Below are 23,450 nucleotides of genomic sequence, written 5' to 3'. Positions count from 1 at the left end.
GATATGCGCACGCTTTGGATAAAAATTAAAAACATTCATGGAAAAGTTAAAAACCAATAAGAGATGCTTCTAACTCTTGATAATCCATCAACACTGGCGTCATCAAATAAAATCACACAAAAATCGGAAGGTGGCAGCATTCTTATCGAGTAAGCAACAATGTTACAATTTAAATAACAACACACACTCCATTGACCAAGATAGAACCAAAAAGATAGTACCAAACTGCCGGATCACTTTGTTTCTTTCGATAAGGGATGCGAATCCAAAGATCATTATGAAGGATGGAAAACCAAAATTTGCAAGTTATATAGTGTATGTTAAATTGATCCCAGTGAACTATCTTCCCTCTGAATAATCTTTTAGAATGAGTTTCAATCAACTTTTAACGTGCTCTTCGACGCCAGTTTATTCTTGAATCTATTGGACGCCTACCCACCTTGCATAGTCAACCCACCTGTTCAATAGAAAATTTCGGGCCAGTGAATAAGAATCCAAACAAATTTTATGCTACAAAAAGTAGTAACGATAAAACTATAGACGGAAGTTCAAGTGGTTTCCAAGTTTGCTCACAGTAAGGAACCCAAGAATGTATTTCCCGTGCGGAATGCAAAGCACATTGCACTCAACATGAGTTTGTGGTTGTGTAGCATCGGCTCCAAGATCCGTTGCTCCACCACTCCAGCCAGAATCTGGTACCTGTTCAATACACAAAAATATGATTCAGTGATTGAGTCATCAAAAAAATTCGATTCCAGAATCTGACAGCAAAAGGCTCCAACAAGTGTCGTCCCGGCAATCCAAGATGTGCCGTTCAACTGCTAATTCTCCTTTTATTCTATTAGCACTTGCGGGGCTATTATTAGGATTTGAATTACTACAAGGATATGGTTTTCCTGTTTGGAAGTCCTTTTTCAAAGTAGGTTGCTTCTCTAAGTTGCATTATGGTGCTATTAAGGATCTTACGTATTCTAAACTAATCACTGAAAACCAACATCAACTACCTCTAAGAAGTAACTTGTAAAATACTGTAACTGTTTGTCTTTTTTCTTAATAATCATGTATCAACTTTTCCAAGGGAATCCTACGCAATGAAATAATTTCTGCTTCCCTTTTAGCTTGATTAGTCCTAGAGTGTTTGATTTCTGTGTCTAGGACGAATTCAATAGGGTATAATACGGGTGGAGATTAGGCTTTCTCCCACAAGTTGAGCTCAGCTTGTTGATTACGAAAAAAGTTATTCCCATAATGAAGTCGTCAAAAATGACAACTATGTTAGAAATAAAACACGTCAGGAGTTTAAAAAAAAAAAAAAAAGGAAAAAACGGGGGGTCTATCCATACCTAAGGTTGCTTGAAATTGCCATGTATACGCCATAGGCAACACTGGTTGATACTATAGGAATATCCTCTGTTTCACCAGCAAAATCCTTGTTAACAGCCTTCCTTGCTTTAATCAAAGCATTAGTTACAGCAGTCCCAATCTGAAAAATAAATAAATAAATAAATAAAATTCCATTAGCTCTCTTAAAAACCCTCCAGAGAAGTATATTTTGATCAGCAAAATACGAATGCGTCAAACATTTAACACCAGAATATGTATCGAAGATGCACTAAAGCAATAGAACAACAAATGTTTATATCAATATCTATTTCAAATTTATCCATCTCAAAGAGTGACGAAAAATTTTGCATTTTGCCATTAACACCAGTTCAAATGCAAATTGACAAAACTAGAACTTGATGGCCAAAGACTGTAAGTGAAAAAAGGATGCAATAACACTACCATGAGAAATTGTGTATCAGCCACCATGAAGCTGGGCAATCAGAAAATTAAGGTTGTATGAAGGGAAACATGCTTCTATGTCTTAGCCAATGTAGATATTTCCTTTTTCATGAATATACAAAATTAAGTTAGTTATTAACTTTGGATGACTGTGGATGACTGTGGAATCAAGTAGGATATATGATATATCAAATAAAGATTTAGCCATATATCAATAGTAGTCCTATTATATCCAGTATCTTCCCTGTGTGATTTTTCAGCATTTTGAATCACAGTCTTAAGAATATACATTTGTATGATGTCCTCACTCTGGAAGGATTCTCAGGATCTCTATAACACTCCAAAGAGTTCTGTTATCTGCTATAACTCCATATGATGTCTACCTAGAAAATGGCAACCTTTCTTAACACATGTCAATCACATACTGCTCCTCAATGGACGCATGAAGAAATTTTGGACGTTACTGAAGTTTCAGATACCACAAGGAGTTAGCTGGAAATCAGTTGTCACTTCTCAGTGCCAAATATATTTCGCAATATTACTTTTCTGCGGCCAGAATTCAGAAGAGTTCGACAACCACTAGCTAAGTGATAATTGAAGATAGTAAAACATGATTCCACTAATTTACTTTTCTAGCATGGAGATAATCAAGTGACAATACAACTGATATGCCATGGGAAGAGTGTGGAGAAGTTTGGGCTTACCAGAGATGCACTAGTTCCCACTACAAAAAGCTTCGATCCATTTCGCTGAAAGAAAAGATTATGCATTAATAGTGGTAGTAATCAGCAGTAAGTGTCAAGTTGACCATCGTAACAGCCACAAGATGCATGAATGCATGATACATTACCACAATTGCACCTATTCTCTGTAATAATGAGTAAGATCTTCCAGCCAAAGCAACCTGCAACAAGGATTGCATCAGTTGAAGATAATTTGCCCCGTATGAGAAAAGGAGAAGTAGAAGAATTGGAGAACTATCGACTTCGACCAAGACAATGCATACCTGAAAAGCATTATCTGGGCAATTGCGGAAGAATTTAGCGATGAGACCAGCGCCAACTGAAAGAGGTGGTTGAAGTGACACAGTTGGAGCAGGAAGCCAGACAAGCATAAAATCTGCTACTATAGCCATGACCTAAGAAGTTATTGAATCAGGAACCGAAAAAGGATGAGCAAGAAAAAGGATAAAAATAGTGCTATTAATGAAAACAACAAAATGCTCAAGATAGTCCGATGGAACATTATTTTCTGATTTGGTGCCATTAAACAACATTTATAATGACACAATGTGTGATTATATCAGAAATGAAAATGAGAAAAAAAAAATGATGCAAAATTTTCTAAAATTTAAACCTAAATGGCTATGATGACAGCTGATCATCAAGCTATCTTAACAAGAATTAACATATAGGTAAAGGCCTCTTTATGATCCATCTGTAACGGATAAATGAATATTATAGTGTGATGCAGCATGACATTGACAATTACAGTTTTATCTTGTATAATTATACGATGTTTCCAGTTCTGAATAAAAATGTCTCAATGACACTCCTGCTTTCTACACTGTATTCTTGTCTTTCCAAAACGTCAACATTTTTATAACAAAAGAGTGGACAATATAGGAACAATGTACTTATTGCTTGATTAACTAAAGCAAGAAAAATACAAAAACCAACAAAAGTGGGGTTCTTGTAGATTGACATTTTTTTAAAACTACTACTAGGTCTTTGAGGATTGTCCAGATTACAAATCTCAAACAAATCCCAAGAACAGTTGGACAACTCAGTTTTACTGGACTCAGTTATCTGGGTCCAGTTATTTTCCATGTCACATCAGATCAATGAATTGGGCTAGGTCACACGTCTGCCATCTACACGGACTATACAAAGTATTCCCGCTACCACAAACAAAATTTCCCAAACTCAAGGTGAAGTTGTCTGTCTTTTAGATGGAGGCAGATTTTATTTGGCACATAAGAACTTTGTGATATGCATGAAAATTTACAAGTACCAATATAGTCTATCTTCAAGATATATGACAAAAACAATCTACAGGGAGCTCATTAGAGCATTCTATAACATAAAAACTAGAGGAAGCTCGTTAGAGTATTCTATGAATTATTTTTCTTATCCACTAGATAAACTAATAGCATCAAAATTGCTCTCTAAGTGAAAGCAATTGCTCTCTAAGCCCATTAGTAAAGTAGCTTAAGCATTTTGCCTAGTTGAACCACCAGAAGAGGAAATTCCAGGATCTTGCAAAATGAAGTACCATATTTCCAAGTTCAACAGTTCTACGCCTCGTTTTACAATTGGAGAGCACAGATCAGATAATTCTAAACAGAAATTTACTTGATCTTTAATAGCTCAGGAGATTTTTATTAAAAAAGGGCCTGTAAACTAGGGGTGGCAATCCAGCTCGCTGTTCGCGAGTCAGCTCGTGTTCGGCTCGATAACAACTCGAATACATATATTTTATATTTATATAATTTATTTAATTTATATTTTTATATATAAATAAATAATTATATATAATATATATTTTTATTATTTAAATTTTAGCAAAATAAAAATATAAATGCGAGCTTAATTATAAAAAGACTCATTTATATATAAAGTTTCAACTATTAGATCAAAGTCTAATGGATAAGATTTTATAAATTTATTTTTTATATATATTGAATCTAATCTTTTTTAATTTATTGTTTGTTGGCCAGCTCGTGAGCCAGCTCGTGTTCGGCTCGTTNTTTGCTCGGCTTGTGCTCGACCGAGTAATTTCAAAGCTCGGCTTTTTAAGTCGAGCACACCCCTACTGTAAACTAGATGAAAAGAAGCTTCCATTTCCTTCTGTGTTTTTAAGATGAGAAGAAGACCATTACGAAATATTAATTTGCAACTGCTTGATAAAGAATAATCAGATAGACCAGATATATAATAGGAAGATTGGAGACGTACCACATCTGCAATAACAAAATCTAATTCTTTGACAAAATTCTCTCTCCTCCTTTCGTACTCTGCTGCAGTCTAGAAGAACAAAATATGCCAGATTAGCACTTACATAACAATATCCCAACACAGGAATGTATACATTCGCAAAGGCCTTAATCTAAAACTGGAGTTTTGTCCCAAGAAAACAACAAGACAAAAATGATGTTGAAATTAGAATGCAGATGCAATCTGCAAAGTCATGTTAAAACCAATTATCTGAATGCGGTCCTACAAAAATCAGAAAATAGTAAAAGGAGGTACTCCAAAGACTGAAGGGATCATCCAAGACAACAAAGACGATGAAGCTTGGATGCCAAAAGTTAAATAGAGCAAGCAATTCATGTATCATTATCTGTGAAGTTGCGAGTACATCAGATTAATCATGCTGGGAACAGAAATAGTTTTGAACAGAATCTTAATGATAAATAACGACATATACAGCTGAATGATCAATACTAAAATGCGACATCGGGAGTGGGATCCACATAACCTGTTCGGACATTTCTGATAGATTCAAGGAAAGGGTGACGAAAAAAAAATGACTTTTACCTTTACATATCGCTTGTCGTAGGAAAGAGTTAAAAAGTGAGATTCATTTTTAGAGAAAGCACATCACAGAACATCAAATTCACCTAGAATGAGTAGAAGCAACGTAAAACAATGCCAACAAAAGGAGGAAAGGGCGTTGGAAGGAGAGCAAAGAGAACCTCACCTTGGTGAAGATCCCGACGCCGCATTCCATGGCGACCTTAGCCAGGAAGAGATCGTCGGCGAGGAGCCGCTCCTTGAAGCCCCCGAACTGCATCAGCCACCGGAAGAGCGGCGACTTCTCGAGCTCGGCGAAGCGGCGCACGATCGCCCCCGGGATCCTCCCGTCCTCGATCGCCGCAGCCAGATCGGACGGGACGCTTTCCAGGGATCGCCCGATCTCCGCCAGTGCGAGCAACGCCTCGTCCCGGTTCTTCCGCCTCGAATCCCCCTCCTCCCCATCGCCGCCGCCGCCTCCGCCGCCGGAGTTTCCGGATCCTCCGATGCCGCCGCCGCCGCCGGATCTGGCGACGAAGAATGGTTTGGGGAGGGAGGGGTGCCGCGCGCGGAGGGAGCAGGAGCGGGAGGGGGAGAGGGAGAGAGAGAGGGAGAGGGATCGGGGCCGAGGGTCGGATGGGGAGCGGAGGAAGGAGGCGGAGAGGGCGCCGGAGGAGGAGGAGGAGAAGGAGGCGGCGGCCATTGTTGGAGGAGAAGGAGGGTAGGTTTGGAGAGTCCGCGCGCGCCGTTCGAGAGAGACGACCCCGCGGGTTTTGACGGGGGTGCGAGTTCGGGCGGGACAACCAAAGACGAGTGCGCTCCGACGTGCTCGATCAAATTATGTCCTGCACCCAGTGTACACACTTCTTTGCCCCTTTTTTCGGCTTAATTACAAGACTGTAAATCCGCTATACTTCATCCTGTGTCTTAAATATTTTTGCATAAAAAAATCAAGCAATCCTAATTTTGCACTTTAATTTATGCCAAATAGGTTTAGAAATTTTCTTAATATTTTGACAAAAGTGTTAATGATAATGGCATAACAAAATTATTTGACGGTATAAATACTTAAATTCTCGCATGTAAATGACTTTTTATGTTTCCTCTATATATTTTAACATTTGAGAGTGTGCTTAAAAGATCTTTAAAATATGCTGTTTTAATATGATGCCATTAAAATTAACAAAAAATTCTAAGGGAAGAATCTATTTGAGACAGAACCAAAATGTAGTGTTGATATTGCTTAAATATTTTTATGCAAGGAATATTTAAGATGCCGAATAAGGTGCAATTTTTTTTTTTATAATTAAGCCTCTTTCCTCTTAAAATGATTATTTTATTACCACATTGACCCTTTTCAATCTACAACATCTTCAAAACCCACATCCCCTATTCTAAAAAAAAAAAAATCAACATCTGGCCCTTGTGACGGAAGATACAATGCAAGTAGCAATGGACAAATTTTGGGGGTCATGTATAATATATTTTATGTTAGTTGTTCCATATCTTTTAACTTGAGTATTTTGGCATAAAAAAATATTTTATAACGAAACCCTAACGGTAGGGGGTGAAGTGCACATTTTTCATTTTAAAATGGAGCAAAATATAGGTTTTTAAATGACAGAAAAAAAAGGTGAAAAATCAGATATATATATATATATATATATATATATATATATATATATATAGTAGAGCTAGAATACATTTAGAAGCACCAACTCATTGGTGCTTCTAAATTTCTAGCCCTTGGATCTACTCCTTGATTTCTAATAGCCTTTGGATTAAACACTATTCCACCTACCACCACCTACCACTATCATCCCAACCCTACATCTCTCCATCCAAGGGCTAAGAATTCAAAAGCACCACTCCCATGGTACTTTTAGGAGTATTCTAGCTCAACTCATACTAGTGTAGAGACCCGCGCGATGCAGCGGATAGATAATAGAAATAAATTTTTAATATTTTAATAAAATTTATATTTACAGCTTATAGCAAGCTATATCATGTTTAAGCACAGTCAATTTGCATGACTAAATTCAGTTGTTAAAAAAATAAAATAATAGTTAGAAGCATATGAAATACATAAATAATAACTTAACGTATCTGGCTTAAGAAAATTTTGGTTGGCGTCTCAGGCTCCAAATCTCCGCATCATACTTTTTAATCTACGAAAGAAATTTTGCCCACAACAGTGTCTACTCAAAAAAATGATCATAATATGAAAATAAAACAAAAAACATCAATCTTAAAAAAACTAATATTTTTTTGGAGCACTTCTCTTACTCATCCAAATCTCATACATCTTCTTAATCTTCAGTTGGTAGTTGCTCCCTGCGCCGAGTCATTTCTGGATTTTCATTGTAACCTATGAACAAATACCTCATCTGCATCACCAAACTGCGATATCTAAACCGACACAGTCTTGCCATCACATCAACCATAGAAACCCTAATTCTTAAACAATTTGATTTACCAAAAAGTTCCTGCAATTCTTGAGAAGCAAGCTCCAGCGCAACGTCCCCGCGAAGAGGAGGCTAGGACGGCGCTCCTCTCGGCCTAGTTGCTGGCACGCGGGAGCGGTGCGAGGAGGCAGCCGAGGCGGCTGCGGTTCACGGCGAGCGATGGCTCCAGTGCAAACTGGCCCAGCGAGCACTTATATAGGGCGCGGCTGGACTTTACAGGACGATATTTTTTGAAGGAGACAACGTTCTTCGCATGCTCTTCTTCTTCATCATTCTTATAATCTTTGTTAACACAATGAGATAGAGAGAAGGAGATAAGTGTGGGGTGAGAGATTAGATGATAATGTTCCTTTTTGCATGAAAAATAACATGTCATGCAAGAAAGAGGGGGTGAGGGGATTAATGGTGGAGGGGAGTGGATTGGAGTTACAAAGCTCACTAATTGGTGAAATATAATGCATGTAATTAAATGTGGAGAGGTGAAAGATTGAGCATTTAGAAGTGGAGATTAATAGTGGAGGGGAGTGGATTGGAGTTACAAAGCTTACTAATTGATAGAATATGATGCATGTAATTAAATGTGGAGAGGTGAAGGGTTTAGCATAGCATTTAGAAGTGATGATTAATGGTGGAGAGGAGTGGATTGGAGTTACAAAGCTCACTAATTGGTGGAATATAATGCATGTAATTAAATATAGAGAGGTAAACGGTTAAGCATTTAGAAGTGGAGAAGAAACATAAATTTTATATTGGAGATTCATATAAGAGATGGATATTATCTAATAACCTAAGAATGAAGGGTTTCTTGCCACGTGGTAAGAAATATTGTGGATTCATTATGTTTAATATATATATATATATATGAGTTCGGCTACTATGCTATTAATAGCACGAAGCACTTGATGCTACCAAGTTTTTCGCTGTTAGATCTACCCTTTTGATCATTTTCACCCGTTAGATCATATTATTAAACAAACTACTCACTCAACCCTAGAGAGCCCACATCATCCTAACCGCACATCTCTTAATCCAATGGCCAAAAACTTGGTAGCCCCAATGACTTAGGCGCTATTAATAGCATAGTAGCCTAGTTCTATATATATATATATACTAGTTAAGCGTACGTGCAAATGCACGTAACAATTATTTTAATTTATTTTAAATCAATAAAAATTTGTAAATCATATTTATTCAAAAATTTAGAATATGATATTTTATAAATTTATATGTTATATTTTATTAAAAAATATCTATAATATCAATTTTAAATTTCAATATAAAATAGATTGATAGATTTGATATTCAAAATTAAATATTTAATTTAATTTACGATTTAAACTCAATTTTAAATTTTAATGTAAAATAGATGGATAGAGCATATTGATATTCTGGCAAAAATTTGGATAAGTATGAATTTATTTCTATTTGAGAGATTAAAAAAAAAATTAAACAAATTTTGAATTAAAATATAGATTCACAATAGATATCTTTCAGTTGACAAAATTTGAATAAGTATATATTTTTTTATTTTAGAGGTAAAGATAAATTAAAAGTTTGTTTTATTATGTTATTTATTTTACGTAAAGAAAGAGGAATCAAATTTTTTTTCCGCCTAAAACTGGGTCTGCTGACATATCGAAATTTGAAATACGTCATAGATAGTATAGATATTATATTATAGTTAGAGATAAAAATGAATTAAAAAAAATTCACAGTAGATATTCTCAGATCGGTAAAAAATTGGATAAGTATAAATTTTTTTTCTGTTGTAGAAATAAAGAGGAAATAAAAGTTTTTTTAATTCTATTATTTATTTTACGTAAGGAAAGAGGAATCAATTTTTTTTTCGCCAAAAAATGGGTCTGTCGACAGACCAAAATTTGAAATACGTGCTTTTATATATAGTATATGTTGAGGCCAAAATTGAGACATGCCGACCTAAACCACGTATGAGCCAAAAAAATAAGAATACGTGGTATACCAGAAGTCGGCAATAAGGCGCCTGAAGGTCAAGAACGTTTAGACGGGAACGGTTGAGAAGTGGGGCGTAAGTTCCATGAGGAGTTAGCGTAACTTTCATGAGAAGTTAGTGTAACTTCCATAATCATGGTTACAACCACTCTCCTCACTATTTTCAACCAACCAATAATGTTGGCTTAAAGATATTATAAATAGTAACTTTGAAGACTGTAATAAAGGTCTTTCTCCATCCTGAACGAGAAAACCACCCTTATTTCCTCTATATTTTATCGCTTTTCTAGGAGTAGTCTAAATGTAATTTTTTTTTCCCGCATTTACTGCTTTCCTAGGAATAGTTCGCTAAGTAGAACCCCGGAATCTGTCTGCCCCAGGGCATCACTCCGTTGTAGACTACATTTGCAGAGTCTGTCTGCCCCCCGGGCATCACTCTATTGTAAACTATATTTCTCAGTCTGTATGCCCTTCGGGCACACTTTTTTTTATTATTATATATGTATATTTAAGCATTCGGCTATTTCAGCCGACCAGTCATTGTGTATTTCATTTATTCGGCTCTTTCAGCCGACCAGTTACTGTGTACTTCTTCCATACGGTTTTTCTGCGACATTGATCCCTGCACAGTTCATACATTCGGCTTCTCCAGCCGAACCGATTTTATAGTAGTGGTTTTCGAACCCGGCTAGCTCGATCCCTCGTCAGCCTAATTGCTTGATCTGTCGAAGGGCGCAAACTTCGAGGGTCTATCTGCAGCCGTTCCTCACCCCGACACGCTTTCCTAGGAGGATTTTGACCGGGTCAAGGGTTGGGAGATTCGGCTTCCAACAGTATATATATATATATATGTTTTAAATAAATTGGTTGTTTTCCCGATCCACCGGCATTCTCTTTACACAATTATAGAAACTTGTGGCAAATTTACATATGCCTTAGATAAATAAATTTATTCATTTTTTTAGGTATTTGGTTGAAAATATAAGAGCTACGATTATACTCGCATTAATATTTAGTTTTGTGCGGATGTAATTATTACAAATATATTTTTATTTTAATTTGATAGCCTGAAGATGTCTTTATTCCCTCCTTAAATCAAATTATTCAAATACTATTTGAATCCAATAATATTTAAGATTACAAAATAGTAGTATTCGTGTACCACTAAACATCGACTAATTAAGCAGTAATAACGCATATGCACGTAAACAAAAAAAAAAACTTATAATTTGTTAGGGTGCATGTTCTCTTCCACAAATCTATAAAGCATGCATCAGATAATTCTAAAACTTGGGAGTCCGAGGTGGGAAATTTAAACACTAGTGATTCTTTGATTTTGATTTTTTTTTGCCTTTTTAAATGGTGCAGGGTGCACGGAGTGCATGCAAAAAATGTCACTGTGGGTCATCCGAGATTCCCACCCGATCGCGTGATTTGGGGTCCCTTTCGCATCTTGCATAACGGCCCTTTCCTTGTGGGGCCCCAAAGCCTCTATTTATTTTTTTATTCTTCATTTTTTATTTTTTTATCGTCGTCATCGTTGTCGTCGTCAGGCGGGGTTGGTGAGAAATGGTACGGGAGAAGTCGTTGGTGAGACAAAAAATTTTATGGGCACCGTGCCCAAACAAATTATTTGGGGGCGGTGCCCGGATGGGCGCCGCGTGTGCAGCAGCGTTCATCAGCACCCTCCCTTCCCTCTCTTTTTCTCGCTCTTCCTAACAACCGAGCCCTTCATTTTTTTTATTTTTTTGAGGGTGCGGATGAGCGACGCTGCACACGCGGCGCCCATCCGGGCACACACGCGGCGCCCATCCGGGCACCGTGCATAAATAAATTGTCTGGGCACGAGGCCCATAAAATTTTTGTCCTCGTTGGTGGGTGTAAATAAAGACTTAATTACACCTAACAACACGGGACCTTATTATTAATTTTGGGCTAAAAATTTGAAAATATTTCTGTAAATATTTTTTTTTTAAGACTTTTAAAAATATATATATATTGCCCAAACATCTTTAGGAATCGTGATATTAATGAAGAGAATAAAATTATCAAATTATAGTTATATATTTATATATATTTATGTAATTTTAAAAAATATTTTTGATATATTATAAAAAATGGATGAAATACTTATGAAACTTTGATGAANAACTTAACCATCTGGCCCAGCCCCGCCCGCGTGGCGCTGACGTGGCGCTTGCGTGGCGAGGCCAGGGCCATTTTTGCAAATAAATTTTTGACAGGACCAATTTAAAAAAAAAAATTTGTAAGGGAGCTATTTGTAAAAAAAGCCCTTTGTTAGGGTGCATGTTCTCTTCCACAAATCTATAAAGCATGCATCAGATAATTCTAAAACTTGGGAGTCCGAGGTGGGAAATTTAAACACTAGTGATTCTTTGATTTTTTTTTTTAAATGGTGCAGGGTGCACGGAGTGCATGCAAAAAATGTCACTGTGGGTCATCCGAGATTCCCACCAGATCGCGTGATTTGGGGTCCCTTTCGCACCTTGCATAGCGGCCCTTTCCTTGTGGGGCCCCAAAGCCTCTATTTATTTTTTTATTTTTTATTTTTTATTTTTTATCGTCGTCGTCGCCGTCGTCGTCGTCAGGCGGGGTTGGTGAGAAATGGTACGGGAGATGTCGTTAGTGAGACAAAAAATTTTATAGGCACCGCACGGTGCACGGATGGGCGCCGCGTGGGCAACAGCGCCCATCAGCACCCTCCCTTCCCCCTCTCTTTCTCTCTCTTTCTAAAAACCGAGCCCACCATTTTTTTTTTTTTCTTTAAGGGTGCGGATGGGCGCCGCTACACACGGGGCGCCCATCCGGGCACGGTGTCCATAAAATTTTTGTCCCCATTTTACGATCGAAATCATATATAATTAATAGTCGAAACTAAACTGTATACACCTAAAAATTACCTCAGAAATTAAAGTAAACTTAGGTTATTAGCATATATAATTATTATTAGCAAAATATTTGTATATGTAGTTATTATTAGCAAAAAATTTAATCTACTCAAAATAAAAAAAAAAAGAAAAAGAAAACGGGTTTGTCATTGCTTAAGTAAGAGAACGTTAGCGGCATCTATATAATATGATTTTGTATTAAGAAATAAGTATAGTACCTGGGTAGGATCTATTCATTTTCTCCCATCGAGTGAGTTACGAATAATAATATTTAATGAGTAATTAATGGTAAAGTATGTAAACATCTTAATCTAATTGTAGATTAACATTTGTTAATTCCAAAAAAAAAAAANATAAAATATAGACTTTTAAAGGTCAAGAAAAGAAGGGAAAAGAAAAGCTATTTTGGGTAAAAGTATATTAAACATATCCGAACTGTAAACTATTTTGATTTGGCTATTAATCTTTTAAGATTTTAAATTTTTTTATTTGAACAGTCAACACTTTAACTTTAAAATTTGCATACCTCTTATGTCATTGTAGATTTAGTTAATATGTTTTATGTAATTTTCGTAATTTAAATTTATTTATTAAATTAAGTAGTTAGCTTAAACTTTGAAATCTAAGTACTGTCAAAATTTTGAAAGGTTAGCTACTCAAATTAAAATAGTTTATATTTCATAAAAGTTTTGTATGTTTCTAACTTGTCTTTTGTTTACTATATTATACTATTTTTAACTTTTGTTATTGAATTATTTTTTATAAATTTCTATAATATGCCAAATTGTTTTATTTCCTATTCTTATCTATTTTCCTTTATCAAAAACGCCACTAAACTAGCAACTTCTCATAATCTCTGTATTATTATCAACGCACTTATTATTTTATACAGAAGCTAACAACTGGTTAGATAGTTTATTAAAAAAAAAAAAAAAAAANAATATGCCAAATTGTTTTATTTCCTATTCTTATCTATTTTCCTTTATCAAAAACGCCACTAAACTAGCAACTTCTCATAATCTCTGTATTATTATCAACGCACTTATTATTTTATACAGAAGCTAACAACTGGTTAGATAGTTTATTTTTAAAAAAAAAAAAAAGCCTCAAAATAAATTCATTAAAAAATTCTTTCGAATTAGCTTAACTATTTTTTTCATTGTTTCAGGATGTTTTATTGTTTCTTGTCAAAATGGCTAATAATACATGTTTTTTATGGTACTGTTAGATTCTATTTAAAAATTGTTAAATTTATTACTTATAACATAAAAATTGTAAAAAGTAATTTAGTAGTGTATTAAAAAAAAGTTTAATTATATAAAATCTTTTGTATTGTCGTCCTTAAAAGAGGATGAGATTTTCAGAGTCCTACACTTTCACATTTTTGGGAGTTAAAAATTATATAAATAATAGAGGAAATTTAGATTAAAATAGAAAAAAAAACTTAATTATTATTGATCCAGCAGAAAATGAATTCAGAAATATAATTATGATATATGAAGAAAACCATATATTTTCATATTTTAAATTTATTAAAAGTTATATGCTAAACCTGCGATTAAAATAGTTGTTTAATGAGCAATATTACTTCTGGTGGATAATAATCTAATAAATTATTTAATAAAATTCAAAGATTATGATTATCAAAATTACAAGCAGCAGAGACCCACTTGCAAAAGTGCTAAAATTTCCAAAAATAAAAAAAGAAGAACAACAACAGAAGAAGCGTTTTTTTTATATTTAGGCTTAGTTTGGTATTGAGGTCTATCTAACGCTATTAGATAAAATTGAGTTGAAGAAAAAACATATAGGGATATGCTTCTGTATTCTCCGGTGGACCTGCATATATCGTAACCGACTCATCGCGATATGCGAAACACAATATTACGTACGGAAACAAACATGGTATTTTTCCAACATATTTTCTCACCGCACGTAACGCAATCTCCCCGCAATTCCAAATGAAGCCCTTAGTCTCCTAATTTTTTTTTTACAAATCATCCTAATAAATTTATATTTTTATAAATAATTCTTTACTTGTTGAACAATATGATTCGATCACTGTATTTAAAAATAATAATTAAATTCTCGTGTTTTTTTAAATATTTTTTATTATCTTAAGTAAAAAAAAAAAACGCTAAAATGTAGATAGAAACATGATAATTTAGTTACCGTGTTCAACTTAAAAATATTAAAACGACACTCACGTGGCAAAGAGATTGCCATATATATATAAATAGAGTTGAGCCGGGATACTATCAGTAGCAAACGAACTTTGTTGCGGCCCATTTATTTTCGATGGAAGAGCCTCCAAATCGACAATCGGCACTATTGAATATAATTTATACCATTTAAAATATTTAAAAATTAAATTTCATATTTTTTCGATAATATTCTCTTGTCCATCAAATGGACACAAAAATAAACGGCTGAAAATGAATATTTTTTAAAAAGTGATAATAGAAGTCTTATAATCAAAATTAAGAATATAGATATTATTTTAAATAGTTTTAAAAAATTTCTAATCAAAATTTAATTGATTTGAATATTTTTACACCGTTAAACGAAAAAATGCCTACCATTAAAATTATAAATTTTATAATATTTTAATCATTAAGCCAATGACGTCGAAAAAATTTAAAATTTAATTTCTAAATACTTTAAGTGAAATCATATTCAATAGTACCGATCATCGATTTAGAGGCTCCATCATCATAGGAAATAAATGGGTGACAAACGGCGATAAAACCCGTTTACCACCCGTAGCATTCCAATATAAATTTATAAGGGATGTTTGTTAAAAAAAAAAAAAAAAGTTTTGAGGGGGCTAAATGCAAAAACGAACCCAACGAAACCATCCTTCCGGCGAAACGCGGACTCCAAAACGTCCCNTCTCTCTCTCTCCCCTCTTTTATTGATTTTACCCCAAGAGATGAAGCAACGAGCACTAAGTTTGTAATGACCACTAACGATGTCGTTGTTGAAACTATCAATGCCCTGTGAGTTTACCGCTTCTCCAATAAAGGTGAAGAAAAAGTGAGTTATTTGTCTCGTCGTTGGCATCTAGCAATCCGCTAGCTGCTGGTTAATGTAGCGGAGGCCCCGGAAACAGTGTAAGTGGTAAACGGGAGTTTAGTGGAGGCGGCAGCGGCAGCGGCAGCGGCGGAGGCGGAGTAATGGTAGTAGTAGTGGTAGTGCCGGTGGCGTGAAACGGCGGCGTCTTGTGAATAGCCTGCGGCCATACCCGAGGTGGCCGAGGATTCGAACGCGTCAGGGGAGTAAAGAAAGGCTTTGTAGGCAGAGGTGGCGGTGGCAGTGGCGGTGGCGGTGGCGGCACGCTAATAGTCGTCACTTCTCTCCAGTTTACATACCTGAGGAGAGTTAAACTAACAAAGTAGCAGCCTTTGTTACCCCTTCACCTATATATCAAGATAAACGAAGGATTCCATAAGAACGGAACATAGAAAAGGGAAGAATTAATTAGGAGATTCTACCAAAATAAAAATTTGGACTAGTATTAGAACACTGATCGACCGTGATCTAACTCATCTTCGAGTCTCGTCCCGATTTGAGTACTAACACCTATGTTTAACACAAAAAGAAAAAAAAAAAAAAAAAAAAAAACTCTCTCTCTCTCTCTCTCTCTCTCTCTCCCCCCATGTTTGGAGCACCATAAATGAATCATCAAAAGTCAAATTTGGCAACAAACACAAGTAATTTGCAATAACTTTAGATCCAACGATGAAGAATCTTTGCGTAATTGAAAGCTAAGAATTTGATTTATGCTCGTCGAAAGATCTCGATCGACATCCATGATTTACAAGCTTTACAAGCTTCTGGAATTGATTTATGCTTCGAACCAATCCATTTGAGTGGAATTTGAAAGTTAGTCGCAAGGTTCTTCTGCCTGATTCTGTTTTTTGAAATATATCCTCGGGCCCTTTCCTGTTCGATCGATCTATCCTAAGCTCTTACGGCTTTCATATCCATCATGAACGTGAGTAGGAGTGTTAAATGTATTCGTGTGCCATTTCGTTGTATCGATCTTTTGCATAGCAGTGTTGATCATTTGCACATTTTTATCACTTATCAGACAATTTTTGTTGCTAGTAATAATTAGGAATGCTTTTTTTAGTATCAAAAGATTTCAATTTGTTTAACTAATAACTTGATAGAGGTTAGAGGATTTGCCTTGAGTATCTAACGAGTGCTTGGTATTCAACCTTCAACCTTGAAATTAAAGCATTGGGCTTTCTAAATTTATGTGTTTTGTAGTTGTAAATTTTTTCAAATCCTGTGAGTGCTGCTCAAGGGAAATGTTGTGACCTGTTCTATTCAATTAATATTTATATGCCTATGCATGTTCTTTATCGGGATTCCATGCTAAACTATTGATGATTAGAAGTGGTGGTTCGATCATATAAATTGTCATATGTCCACCGTATGGTAACTGCTGCCTAATACCGAAAGAACAAAGTTGGGAATAATCTAAGTTTTTTTGTCCTAATGCTCCCCATAAACCTTTTTCCTGTATTGATTTTTCACATTGTATTAGGTATTACTCAAAATATCAAAAACATGTCGATCATGTACCAATGCCTTTTGTAATGTTTTGTACTGATTATTTACCATTTGAACTACTTGTGTTAATTATTTTCCTTTTTTCTACTCAACTCATTCATTGCGTACGTTCCGGGGTAAAACTTTGATTATTATGCACTTTAATGTAGTGAGGAGAATGTTTATTTTCTGTGCAAGAAACTCATTTCAATCGGAGTTGCTGACACAGTGGGGGTCGATCTTTTTGTTGTCTTCATTTCTAATGAGGAGAAAAAGGTGAAAGCCTGTCAAATTTTTGTTTTTCCTAATTACCCTTTTTGAAACCTTTTATATTGCTTAAGCATCAGCAAGGAAAGAAGAATAATGTTCCTATTTTAGCTTTATTATCTTCGAACAGTCATCTGTTATAACATCTCCCATTGGTGTAATGCTACACTTTGTTTTCTAAGGCTTCTATATGAAAAAAAGCAATCTAAAGCCTTTAAATTCAAGAAAATTTATCTGGAATCTATTGAATTATGTTAGGGCTTTTTCTTTTTTTCAGTGATAAATATTCCATTTACATCTTAGGCCTTAGTGCCATATTGGAAATCTCAAATTTCCAATATTCTAAACTTCTATTGCAGTTGACCTTAATTCTAGTGCATAGATGAGGGCCTATCCTGCTTTAGATAATGTTCAGATGTGTGCAGTGGCTAATGCCTTTTCAACGATTAGTTGGTTTGAGTGTTGATTAAGGGATTATTATGGTTTGATAAGTTGGTTTGTAAAGCTAGCAAAACCAGTTCTACAGCTGAATTACATTTGGCTGAAAAGGTATCAAACCCTATGTTTAAATTATCAAAAGGGGAGAAAACCTAGTACTACAGCCATTACTATATTATGTAATGTAGATGGATGCAGGTTATGTTAATTTGTTAGGAAGACATTGTACCGGCAGCGCCTGTAGTGTTTTTAAGCACTTCAAGGTTGATTGATATTTGCATGCACATAAGTGTGTATTATCTATGTAGTAGGGTTAGCTTACCGGTAACATGTCACTGCTCTATGAGACTTTCAACAAATTTTGACTTGCACAATATTTAAGTTGTAGTTTGAAGGTCTAACAAATGAAGTATATCACGGGTTGTCTGATTACCGTTTAGGGTTTCTTAGTTATAGTTAGTTATTTTCTTAAATCTTAAAACCAACCCCTCCAGAGTTCATTCGACAGGTCAATTATACCTTTTTTTTTGGCTGTTACATGCTACAGATCCACAACATATCTAGCTTTCTCTGTATGCTTTCTTTTTTGTGAATCTTAAATAACCTAAATCAGTACATATAGTGTTAAAATTGGTGTGACCAGCATTTTACACCCATATCAGCTGAGTCTCGAATGATACAGGTATCCATGTCAGCTGACTCATACTTAGGTCACTTCACATCCATCACTTGGATTTGGATTAGCAGTCTCATTTTCCTTGCAGGATGCACACGGTCAAAAAATTATTGATGTGCCATCTCTCGAGTATGTAGCTCTATTACAGGAAAATTCTCTAATTGATAAGTCCATCTTTCTCCTTGCTTGCTTACTTTTTATTAGTGCAATCATTGAACTTTCAGATTATTAGATCTGATGTATTATAAATTTTAATGTAATTCTAATCTCATAAGTTGTGTTTCCTGCTCGGTAAAGATGATCATCTTATCTTAATTCTTCATAGTTGATAAAACTTAATTTGGTTTACGTAGATATGTTTGGTGAAGGCATTCATGAACATTTCTTTCCCACCTGGAGTCAATATTCATACTGATATCAACTGCTTTTATGTGCCATTACCAGGTTCCGTTGTGGCATCAGAAGGCAAGCAACTCAATCGATGGGCTTGTTGTATGGGATTATCATGTGATCTGCATCCAGGTGAAAGTTGATCATTATGTTATATAAACTTGGATTGTCAACTAGGAATATATATTACTGTGATTGCATATAGTGCTTGACGATAGCCTTTTCTAATTACTGAAGCAATTACATCTATCATGCGTGAATTATCATCTCAGTCAAAGCAAAAGCAAGGCAATGATATCGATCTTGTCTGGGATTTGGATACGACACTTCCTTTCCCTTTTCTTCTAAACCAGTATATTCCTGAAGCCATTCGACCTCTTTCATTTGGCCATTCCATGTATAGCAGGTATTGGGTACACCATGTATTCTTTTTTGGTTCAATTTCAGCTTAAATTGATTCATATCATACATATGTTACATACATTATGTATAGACAAACCTAGCCGCTTTCTTCTACGTAAGTTTGTGCTCTACAGCTCTAGGGCCTGCTTCAGTCCTGATTGGATCTGGACTGCTTTATCACATGACATTGCAGTTCGAAGTGATTTGGATTTGGCAATGCGTTTGAAAGCACAATTTACTTATTGTTATATTCACATCCTGGCAAAATTTTATTTAGTTTTGAGTTTCATTTCCTTCATGAAACAAGCATTGTAAATGCCATAAATCCTTGAATTTTATATGCTTTAGTATCGCTGCCTCATATACTATCGTGCCAGAAAAGCAACTAAAAGTGCTGTTTTACTTTAAATAGGCTTTTTCGCGTTGTCCATGCTCCCATCTTTCTTCGTTCTTTTGCATCAGATAGAAGCCACATGAAAGATCCCTCAGGAAATTGGATTTCCTCCCCACCTGTATATGATCCAATTGTTGCTGAAGGTACATTCTTATACATTCTCTTTTCTATTGTGAATGTTTCTCCTCTTCATTGGCATTGAATTTCACCTCCCCACAAGTTGAGAGTCCATTGCCTATACTTTGTCTGCTTTGTACCTTAGATTTTCGAATGGTTGTTACAGTTGTCTCAGTGTTCTTCTAAGTGTATGTTTGGTTCACCTATTTTAGACTATGGAATCGGAATGGAATTAATTGATTCCGATAGTCGTCGTTTGTTTTATAGGAATCGGATTCTGGTTCCCATTCCACTCCGGAATGGGAATGGCCAAATCCATTTATGACCCAATCCGGCTTTGAATTCCGGATTGGTCCATTCCAAAGTAAACTACTCAAAATTCTCTTTAATGCCTGCCTCATTTCCCTTCATCACTTTCCTCTCTCTTAATCAAAACCCTCTCTAAAAAATTATGAATTTAAATTCCGATTTTCATTCCAATAATGAACCAAACATTTTGGATGATTCGTTATTCTATTTCCCATTTCAAAGCAATCTAATTTCATTTCCCATTCCTATTCCAATCATGAACCAAACATGCCCTAAATGTATCTCAAGTAAAAAAATCTGTGTGTTTTTCAATAATTATTGCAATAAAAATCAATATACAAGTGTTAGTGGAGATCAAACAAACCCAATTTAGATGGTGAAAAGTCGAATGAAGCTGAAATGGTTATCCAGGCTATACATCGATATGAAGTTATTCAAGAGAATATGTAAATTGAACTAGGAATAAGTCGTGTCGCATGTTGAAAGTTCAGTTTATTTCTTGTCATGGTGAGATTGAGAAGCAAACGGACACACATAGTAAGGTGAGGAGATAATCTACTACCTATCTCAACTTATTTTCATCTCTTTTTTGGTCTTAATTATGAAGTTCACTCGTTCTATTTGAAACTTTTTGGAGGTGGAGGAGCTCAATCTTGTTGCTAAAAGTTGATTTTTTTAAAATTATTAATGTAGATGGAACCACAAACAACCTCAATGAGTACATCCAAATGCGTTCGAAAGATGCAAGAAGCTTAGAAGAATCAATTAATGATGTGCACTCCAGTAAATACGGCGCAGTGCTGAGCGAAACGATGCTGGAAGAGTTCTTTTCTCTGATCCGTCAGCGACGCATTTCGCCAAAAACAACATAACCAGTTTCATCTGTTAAACAGTTGTCTCTGAATCTGGTTACAGCTTTTGTATTAAGCAGCTAACTGTTCGGAAGTTTAATTTGATGAAGTTAATCCGATGTGCATGTTGGCTTATTGTATTGCAACCCAATTATTTGTTTGTTCGTACAGTGTTGTAGTACTAATCCTAGTATGTATATATATATATATATATATATATATATATATATATATATATATATCATCATCATCATCATCATCATCATTAAATTGGACTAAAATTATCACGCCGCAAAATTTAGTATTTACTAGTGAAATACGCGCTCGATGCTGCGGATATAAAATTATTTTTATAATAAATTTTATTTTTTTAATATTTTTATATAGTTTTATAAGTCTAATTATTAATTAAATAAAAGTTATATAAAAATAATTTAATCGGTAAATTTATTTAAATAAAAATTATTAAAATTTGTATATGCGCAAAGTAAATTTATACAATAATTTATTTTATAAACAGATATATAAAAATAATTTGAGATAAATCTATCCAAATAATTTTTAAAAAAATCAATAAATAGAAGAAAAATAAAATTGTAAAAGAAATTGTTTAATAACATTAATTATATATACACAGAAATACACTATATTTCTAAAATTTTACTCCTAAAATTTAAATACTGTATTTTTTTATACAGCGATATTTTACGTGATTTAAATTGCATCTATCAGGTTAGATTTTATTACGCAATTTATTACACGTATTATTAATAAAATTAATTAATTAGTTTCATAGAATTTAGAGATTTAAAATTTAAAAATAAATAATTTAAAATTTTAAAATTTTAAAGTTTCAAAAATTTTAAATTTTGATATATATATATATATATATATATATTAATTAATAATATATAATTAATATATATAGAGATTGAGTAAAGGGCGGTTTTGGGGGACAAGTGTCAGTCACCCTTTGGTCCCCCAAATCCTCCATTAATGTAGAGAAATAGATTTTAAATTTTGATATCAATATATATATATATATATATATATATAGTCCGGCTATGGTGCTTGTAAAAGCACCAAGCACTCAACCCTATGAGGCCCACATCATCCTAACCGCATATTTTTTAATCTAAGGGCAAAAAACTTACAAACATCAATAACTTTGTACTTTTAAAAGCATAGGAGCTCAATTATATATATATATATATATAGAGAGAGAGAGTGTGTGAGAGAGTAAAGGGGGGTTTGGGGGGACAAATGTCATCCTTTGGTCCCCCAAACCCTCATTTAATGTAGAAAAGAATGTGAGTGTGAGAGTAAAGGGGGGTTTGGAGGGACAAATGTCATCCTTTGGTCCCCCAAACCCTCATTTAATGTAGAAAAGAATGTGCTTTTTTTGCAAATAGCCTCCTGACAAAATTTTATTTTAAAATTAGCCTTATCAAATTTGAAATTGCAAAAATGGCCTTGTTCCTGCCACGCAGGCGCCACGTCAGCGCCACACGGGCAGGATAGGGCCAGGTATGTAAGTTGAACACGATGAACCATTCACTGTGTTCAAACACGGTGAATGGTTTACCGTGTTTAATGTATTATACCCGCCCAAGCTAGTATGTATAATATATTGGACATGGTGAATAGTTCACCGTGTTTAAACACGGTGAACCATTCCCCGCATCCAATACAAATACCTACGACTTAGTCTTTTTTTGATTAAGAACTAGTTATTTATATTGAACACGGTGAATGATTCACCGTGTCTAAACACGGTAAATGGTTCACCGTGTTCAACTTAAATAATCTGACCCCCATCCGGCCTGCGTGATGCTGACGTGGCGCCCACGTGGCAAGCCCAGAACCATTTTTGTAATTTAAATTTTAACATGGCCATTTTTGTAATAAAATTTGTCCAGGAGGCTAATTGCAAAAAAAAGTCCGAAAAAAATAGATATATATTAATATAATATAATATATATAGAAAGAGAGTAAATGGGGGTTTAGGGGGACAAGTCACAAATGTCACCTTTGGTCCCTTCAAACCCACTTTTATTATCGAGAAAAATAGATATGATTATTTTGGGGTTAAAACTGATAAAGATTTTTACAGTAAAGTATGATTAAAATAAGTATTAAATATGCATTCATAATTTTTCTTTTTTTTTTAAAAAAAAAGGGGACCCAACGGGTCGGAGTTTCCGGTACAGCGCTGAAGCGTCGTACCCGGGATCTCCTCACCCTCGGTGCGTTAACCACGTCGCTCTCCTCTCGCTAGTGTGAAGTGTGAAGTGTATTAACACCGCGCAGGTGCTGTAGCACCCGAACACCGCTTTCGCTGTCGCTGTCGCTTTCGCTCCCCCGCCCCCACCCCAATCCCCACCCCCGATCCCAAACCCGC

General features: G+C 35.0%; 2 protein-coding genes across 2 annotated transcripts; one reads left to right on the top strand and one right to left on the bottom strand.

Moving 5' to 3' along the window:
* On the bottom strand, window positions 41–6,154 carry LOC109709724 (protein RETICULATA-RELATED 4, chloroplastic-like). Its single transcript, XM_020232055.1, has 8 exons — window positions 5,488–6,154; window positions 4,743–4,811; window positions 2,792–2,923; window positions 2,636–2,689; window positions 2,490–2,534; window positions 1,344–1,483; window positions 574–699; window positions 41–457 (listed from the first exon to the last, which is right to left on the bottom strand). Exons 1-8 carry the CDS (start codon window positions 6,001–6,003, stop codon window positions 421–423), a joined length of 1,119 nt encoding a protein of 372 aa, XP_020087644.1. The 5' UTR covers window positions 6,004–6,154; the 3' UTR covers window positions 41–420.
* Window positions 17,371–21,219, top strand: LOC109708432 (protein N-terminal glutamine amidohydrolase; the record flags this gene model as incomplete). The annotated part of the gene is made up of 5 exons (XM_020230168.1): window positions 17,371–17,481; window positions 19,031–19,108; window positions 19,249–19,382; window positions 19,791–19,915; window positions 20,892–21,219. Coding segments are annotated over 5 exons (627 nt in total), but the record flags the coding sequence as incomplete, so codon positions are not given.

The sequence above is a fragment of the Ananas comosus genome, linkage group 4 (assembly GCF_001540865.1).
Source record: "Ananas comosus cultivar F153 linkage group 4, ASM154086v1, whole genome shotgun sequence".
NCBI classification, from domain to species: Eukaryota; Viridiplantae; Streptophyta; class Magnoliopsida; order Poales; family Bromeliaceae; genus Ananas; species Ananas comosus.
This window is presented reverse-complemented; position numbering and strand designations above follow the sequence as displayed.

Excerpts from the sequence above, each read along its gene's own strand:
- LOC109709724 (XM_020232055.1), bottom strand. The coding sequence starts at position 6,003 with ATGGCCGCCGCCTCCTTCTCCTCCTCCTCCTCCGGCGCCCTCTCCGCC. Across the intron at positions 4,812-5,487 it reads GCGTCGGGATCTTCACCAAG|ACTGCAGCAGAGTACGAAAG; the intron begins GTGAGGTTCTCT and ends TTGTTCTTCTAG. Across the intron at positions 2,924-4,742 it reads ATTTTGTTATTGCAGATGTG|GTCATGGCTATAGTAGCAGA; the intron begins GTACGTCTCCAA and ends ATAACTTCTTAG.